Source organism: Prinia subflava, chromosome 1, assembly GCF_021018805.1.
Source record: "Prinia subflava isolate CZ2003 ecotype Zambia chromosome 1, Cam_Psub_1.2, whole genome shotgun sequence".
NCBI classification, from domain to species: Eukaryota; Metazoa; Chordata; class Aves; order Passeriformes; family Cisticolidae; genus Prinia; species Prinia subflava.
In genome coordinates this window covers 136252540-136259698 of record NC_086247.1, presented here as the reverse complement: position 1 = coordinate 136259698, position 7159 = coordinate 136252540, and the positions used below count along the sequence as shown (strand labels likewise).

General features: G+C 62.1%; 1 protein-coding gene across 1 annotated transcript; it reads right to left on the bottom strand.

The window, feature by feature from the left end:
- Positions 1 to 2192: 2192 nt before the first annotated feature.
- PTF1A (pancreas associated transcription factor 1a) lies at positions 2193 to 4230 on the bottom strand. Its single transcript, XM_063421011.1, has 2 exons — positions 3471 to 4230; positions 2193 to 3355 (listed from the first exon to the last, which is right to left on the bottom strand). The coding sequence occupies exons 1-2, from the start codon at positions 4093 to 4095 to the stop codon at positions 3153 to 3155; spliced, it is 828 nt and encodes a 275-aa protein (XP_063277081.1). The 5' UTR covers positions 4096 to 4230; the 3' UTR covers positions 2193 to 3152.
- Positions 4231 to 7159: the final 2929 nt, after the last annotated feature.

Sequence of the window (7159 nt, the reverse complement as noted above, 5' to 3'; positions counted from 1 at the left end):
GCCCCGCGCCTCGCAGGGCGCTCACCCGACTGCCGGCAGATGAGAGGCCCTGGGAACCGCGGCGGGACGGGTTCACAGTGCCCACGGCAGCCCCTGCCTGCGCACAGCTCTGCCTAGAAGTCACGCACGCCTTCCCATCCCTTTGCTGCCTGTGCAGGGGAGCGGTCTGATCCTTCCCTTCCTTTGGGTGGGGGGCTTGTTGGTTTTTGGGTTTTGTTTGTTGTTTTGGTTTTTCGGGTTTGGTTTTTATGTTGTTGTTGTTGGGGTTTAGGGTTTTTGTTTTGCGGTTTCTTTGTTTTTGGAGGGGTTTTTGTGGAGGATGGTCGGTTTCGGTAATTAGGTTATCTTTACACCTGAGGCATCCCGAGTGATGCTGGTTCGGGAAGCACAGCATCAGCCCGTACACCAAGAATCCGCACCTCCCTCCTGTGACACTGCGGGAAGGGAACTGCCTGAAAGTGCCTCTGACACTCCCTCTTACCCCAAGCGGGGCTGGGGGATTCCCCCCCCCCCTTTGTTCCCTTCCACCCTGCTTTCCAGCTCCTGCGGGGCTCCGGGGAGCGGCGGAGGGAGGCGGGACAGTCCCGGCTCCCGAGCGGGCCTCGCCCGCCCCCCCCGGGGCGCCGTCGGGGCAGCGCGGGCGCGGAGGGCTGGCCCCACAGGAGCCGCCAGGGGTTCCAGGAGTGCAGCGGGGGCTCTGGGAGCGGGGCAGGGAGGCGGGGAGCCGCTGCCCACGGGGCCTCGGGGGGCAGCGCTAGAGGGGGCAGCTCACGGCCGCGGGGAGGGGGGGCAGGCGGCTGGGAACGGGGTTGCGTGGCTGTCAGTCACGCCTTCCCCACGCTGGGCCGTACCGCGCTGAGCCGTGCTCCCCACCAGCAAATCCCCCAAAGCTGCCGCAAAAGCTGCGAGCCGGCGTTGTGGGAGCCGTCGGGTCCCGCCGGGTCCCTCTGGGCCGGGGGACCTGCACAGGCGGTTCCCTCCTGCCCTGTGCGGCGGATTTTGTCGCAGGAGCGCGGCGCTGGGGTGAATGGATGATGAGTCAGTCAAAAGGAGCTGTCAGTCTCTTTGAAGATTGCGTTTAAAGGGACTTGCCAAGTCAAGACGGGAGAGTGACAAGATAGAGACCCTGGTGCTTTACATGCGAAGGCCGGCTCTTCCGCTTCATCTGCACCATACTAAAGGATGTGTTGAAGCATTGAATCACAAAAAAGTGGCACGCCAAAGAAAAGGTGCCACATAACAATGATTGTAGTGTTTTAATTGTGGAGGATCGCATCACCAAAGCCAATTGAGACGAACGAGACTATACACAGAAGGAAACGGTACAACACTTCCATAACTTATAATTAAACTGAAGTCCGACTAACATTTGACTTTCTAATGAGTGTAATGAGATTACATGCCTGATGGAAGCATTTGTGAAAAAGCGACTTTCTGTGTTTAATGAGGTCCTAATACAGGACAAGATCGAATTATAGGTCGGCTCTTTTTCTCTCAAAGAGCCCCGTTTAAGTTCAATGACACCGGTGCCGCCCTCCTGCCGCCGGACGGGGCGAGGCTTGCTGCCGGTCAGCCCCGCTGCAGTCCGGAATCGCACGAAAAGTGAGCAAATAAATAAGCAATGACACCCCCACTCAGCTCCCGCCCCGGCCCAGCCTCGGCGTGTTTGTGTGTGTAAGTAGCTCCTCTAATTGCTATTGGAATAGATCCATGCCATCCGCGCTAGGGAACTAAATGTGTTTAACTAGGTTAATGCAATTAGCATGCATGCAACATATTGCTCCCACTTCGCGGCAGTTTTGGGAAAAAAAAAAAAAAAAAAAAAAAAAAAAGGAGAGGGAGAGATGTACAGTATATGATGAGTTATAATTATACTTCGGCTCACCCGGGCCGTTCCCATCCGCCTGAGCACCGCGCGGGGACAGCTCCGCTCCGGCCGCGGGCCGGGCTGGGCATCTGGGACTCTGCCGGGGGCTGAGCCGTCGGGGTTGAGCCGCGGGTGCCACGGGAAAATCAGCACCTGCGGCGTCGGGCCGAGCCCCCCGCCCCAGCCCCGGGCCGCCCCCCCGCTCCCACCGAGAGCACTTGCAGCCCCCGGCCCGACCGGCCCCTGCCGCCCCCACCCCTCGCCCCCGGGCAGGTGCAGCCCAGCCGTCCCTTCCGCAGCCGGGCACGCTGAGCTGGGGCTACCAGAGCGATTCTACCACCAGTTGCACGATGGCTTTGCCATCCCCCTATCCCCGCCCCCAGCGGCAGCCCCGGGGCGAAGAGCACGGGGGCTCTTTCCCAGCCGTGGCTGCTGAGAGAACCGCGGAAGGGTAGGGGCAGCCGGCAGAGCCCCAAGCCTGGCCGGTCCCCAGCCTCGTCCTTCCCTCCCTGGCAACTTTCAGGAACAGCTCTGTGCGGCCCCGGATAGCGCACCCATTCCCAGGGCGGCGGGATGGGGGCAACAAGGCTGGCGACACAGCCAGCAAGGTTTGTGTTTGGGGGCTCGGAGCTTCCAGCTGGAAACCACAAGCAATGCTGAGACACTGAAAGGAGGGGACCTTCTAGAGATAGACAAAGACATCAGTTGGAAGCACTTCAGGAGAGGACGTCAAAAGGGGTGGAGAGAAGGCGAAAGTGTCTCCTCGCCCGTCGCCGTCCCCCCGGCGCTGTAAGAGCACCCGCGAACCTGCGATGGGGCAGAGTGGGGCCAGCATCTGGGACGAGGGTCTCACCCCGCCTGGGGACCAGTCCAGGCGTTCATTGCAAGGCTTCCTCGGGATGTGGCGGGGCTCTCGGAAGCCGCTTCCCACAAATACACTGCTCCACAACGTACAATTCGGGTTTATTATTAACAAACACAAGGAGAGTCCACGTGCGGCAATAAATTATTTTCACAGGTTCTGGCATATTTCCCTCATTATTAAAAAAGAAAAAAAAAGTGCTGGTGAAATAAACCTATTGCATATCTTAAAAAAAATCAAGATAAATTATATAAATTATACATTCAAAACAGACCATTCTACCTCATTGTCACTACTCCGTAATAAATAGATAAATAAAGTTGATTGCCCTTAGAGTCTGAATCTTAAATTACATTTATAATATAGGTCTCTACATACAGCATGTACAGAGCGGGCAGGGGCGGGGACCACCCGCGCGGCGCCTCACGCCACGTAGTCGAAGGGGGGCTCGTTCTCTATGTCGTTGACGGAGGGTTTGTTGTTCACCTTCCGCGGGTCCTCGGGGGTCCACACTTTGGCTGTCCGGATGATGTTTTGTTCCTTGAGCTGCTTTTCATCAGTCCACGACAGCGAGTGACCGGCCAGAGGGGGGAGTCCGTAGTCGGGGTCGCTCGGAGAGGGAGATCCTGGAGGGCAGGAGGGAAAAGGAAGGCAAGGGGTTATTGCTGGGGCCGGCATTCCTGCGGAGCGCGGTGCCGGGCCGCGCCGGGACGTACCGGGCGGTGCCGGCCCGCCACTTACTTGTGCCGCGGTGACAGATGATGATTTTCTTGGGCTGGCTGGGGCTCTCGCTGCTGGCGCTGCGCAGCGGCAGGTCGGACTGCACCAGTTCGCTGAGGAAGTTGATGTAGCCGATGGCCAGGCGCAGCGTGTCCACCTTGGAGAGGCGCTTCTCGTAGGGCAGGGTGGGGATGTGCGAGCGCAGCCCCTCGAAGGCGTCGTTGATGGACTGCATCCGCCGCCGCTCCCGCACGTTGGCGGCCTGGCGGAGCTGCTGCAGCTCCGCCTCGGAGCGCACCCGCCGCCGCCTCTTGGCCGAGCCCAGCGCCTGGAGCCGCCCCCCGGGGGACAGCAGCGCCGCGCCCGCCGCCCCGCAGCACTCGTAGGCGAAGCCGGGCGAGGCGGGGGACGGCGGGAAGGCGGCGGCCGGCGGCGGGCAGCGGTAGCCGCCCTCGGGGTCGCCGCCGTCGCGGTAGTACTCCTGCAGCTGCCGGCTGAGGAAATCCACGTCCGGCTCCAGCAGCCCGTCCGCGGCCAGCACGTCCCGCGGGGGCGGCTCGGAGAAAAAGTCCTCCTCGTCGAAGTAGGGGGGCGAGGAGAAGGAGTCCAGCCCCCCGGGGAAGTGCTCCAGCAGCACGGTCTCCATGCTGCTCCGGGTCCCGGCGCTGACGGGACGGGGCAGGAGGGCAGCCCCGCCGGGACGCGCCCGCAGCCGCAGTGGCCGGCGGGCTGGCCGAGCCGCCCGGCGGTGGCGGTGGCGGTGGCGGTGGCGGGCCCCGCCCGGCCCTGCCCTGCCCTGCCCTGCCCGCCGCGGTGTGGCGGGAGGCCGGGCCGCGCCGCCGCTCTCCGGGGAGGGCCCGGAGCCGCTGGCGCCGCGGGCCGGCACGCGAGGGGTCTTATAACGACATCCCCGGGCGCGTGCCGCCGGCCGCCGCCGCCAGCCAATCAGGGCGCGCCGGGGGGGCCGGGCCGCCCGCAGCGGGACCCCGCGGGGCGGGGGGGCGGGCGGGAGCCGCACGTCGGGAGCGGGGCCCGGAGCGCCTCGGCACCTGTCCGCCACCCAAACGCGCCCCTCGGCTTGGCACAGCCTCGCTCGCCGCACCGGGAAGCGTCGCCCCTGCGCAGCTTACCCCCGGCGCTTTTCTCGCTCCGCCGGGACCGCCAGTCCCCGGCGCCAGCAGAGCTGCTGTCAGAGCGGGCATAGCGGGAATCGATGGCGCGGGTTTTTTCCTGGCGTTCGAACTGAAGGCGATTCTATCGCAACATCAAAATACATCACGTCAGCTCTTGAGCCCGGCAGTGCATCGATTTTGACCTCATCGGTCCGCGTTGCGTTCTCCCTTTTCCCATTCCCGTTGCCCCTCTCCGGAGGAGCTCGCTCGACGGAGGCTCTGTTAATAATTCCCTAACAGACTCTCACTGATTAAAGCCTTAAAAATTCTCACTGGAGTGAAATGGATTACCCGCCAGATTAGGAGAGGATTATCTCTGTCATTAGCGCTGCAATAGTTTGTCCGGCAGAGTCTGTGGAGGTTTATCGAAAGTGACTTTCCAGCGTGCCACCAGCGCGGGCAGAGATCAAACTGCGCTTGGAAATGTACCCGGGTCTATCAGCAGGGCAAGACAGGGGCAGCTCCGGGAAGGTAATAAATGACCCGACTTCAAAGCCGCTGACATCGCCGTGATAACGCCAGGGAAACGCGTGAGTCACGGGAGGGAACAAAGAGCTTTGCAGGAACCACTTCTTGGAAAGTCCCACCTGCAGATAGACCACGCGAAAAAAACGAGAAGGGAAGGCGGAGACCTCTGCGCGAAGTCAGGAACGCTCCCACGCGTGGCTGTGGGGCTGCTCCCATCGTCCCGGGAAGGGGAAACTGAGGGGGTGTCCCGTTAGAGGGGCGATGCGACGGTAACGCCGTTCCAGGTTCAAGGCCACCCGCGGGGCTGGACCGGGGACCTCGGAAGCGACCGGGATAAGTGCGTCCGGACTCCTGTTTCTATTCACGCCCGCCATCCCTCAATCTCTCACCACGCACCTCTGTCAAGAGCCAGGCTTCTTGATACCCATCCCCTCAGCGCTGCGGGGTGCCCCCGACACTGCCGCTGCCCCAGGCTGAGCCAGCCCCGCTCCACGGGAGCCTTCCCGCCCCAGGCAGCTGCTCCAGCTTCCTCTGCCTCGTCAGCCCTTTGCCCCTCACGACTGTTTTCTGCACAGGCTGCCCCAAAACCGCCCGCAAGTCTTAGATGCGGTCTCACGAGCGCCGAGTGCGGGCAATAACTCCTTCCCTCGGTCCCCTGGGCTGTGATCGTGTTCACAGCGCTCAGAGCTGCTGCTGGCATTCGGTGCTCCCGGGGCACACGGCTGGCTTCCCCCCTGCTCGCTGCGCACCGTCGGCTGGTGGGGACCGCTCCGAGTGGCACCGAGCACGGCGGCCAGGAGCCCCCTCGGCTTTCCCAGCCGCAGCTTGGCAGAGGCATCGCTCTCCCTCGCATCAGCCTTCCCGAGCAGCCCTGTCCCGCTGAGCCGAAAGACCCACCTGGGAGAGTAAACACAGCTTCGGCATCACATGAACAGAGATGTTTTCCTTTCCCCGCCCCGGGGCTCCCCGGGGGATCACGCTGCCCTCTTACACTGCGACCATCCCTGTCCCTCCTTTGCCCTCCTCAGCGCTGGATGGGTTAAATGCTTGGCGACCCCACGGCAGCTTGGTGTGAGGCCCCGGTGGGAAGGCAGGGACTTGTGTCCAGCCCTGGAGAGACGGTGTAGTCCGGGAGAGCCCACGGCCACCCCTGCAGCCCCACGGCCCCCAGGAGCCGCCAGCTCATCCACAGCCGGTCCCACAGCCGTGCTTCTCTGTGGAGGTGCGATCCCCGCGCCCCGGTTTGTGTCACCTCCAGCAGCCCGGGCTCCAGGCCTGTGCAGACCAGAGGAACGCGGGCTCAGCTCGCATCCCTCTTGTTCCGCTGGGACATGACTGAACGCGAGGAGCCTGGTCCTTCCCCACCTTGCAACGCAGAAGAATCCCCTCTTTCGAAAGCAAATGGACTTGCGTGCAGCCGGGGAATGAGGGCTACAGGTGGAGCATCATAGCCAGAAGCACAAGTATCAATCTAACACATACCGTGCATCCCTCTCAAATCCACGTCACACCTACCTCAAAACACAGGGAAAATTAAGAAAGCAAACCCCTAGCAACGCTGAGGTGATTTCGGGAGAATTTGCTGGCTCTGTTTCCTCCTTTACATGCCCAAGGGGTCATCACCCCTTGGCGATTGTGCTTGCGAGTCCTTGCTCCTGCCACATTCTGGCTGCAGCCGGACACTCGAAAGCCGATGAGCAAACTGTGTCGGGTGGCCCCTGACACCACTGCTCCCGCTGGAGACCCGCAGCCCACTTTGCAAGGTTTCCCCCAGGTCAGACAGGCTAAGTGCCGCCACGTCCTGAGGGGGAGTACCACCCCCAAACAGGCTCTTTCCCCTAAAACCTCTGCCACCAGCCTTCTCCCAGGGCAGCATTGTGACCACGGCGTGTCCCTGTTCTCGAGAGCATGACAAGGCGTCAGGGTACCGGCACCTCGTTAACGCAGTGGTGAGTGGTTCCCGACAGCCTTAACTGAAGGTCTTGAGGGGTAAGAAAGTGGAGAAGAGGATCTCTCCTATTGATCCAAGAACAGCATATGCCCAGGGAGGTTGGGGAGCCCAGTTCATTT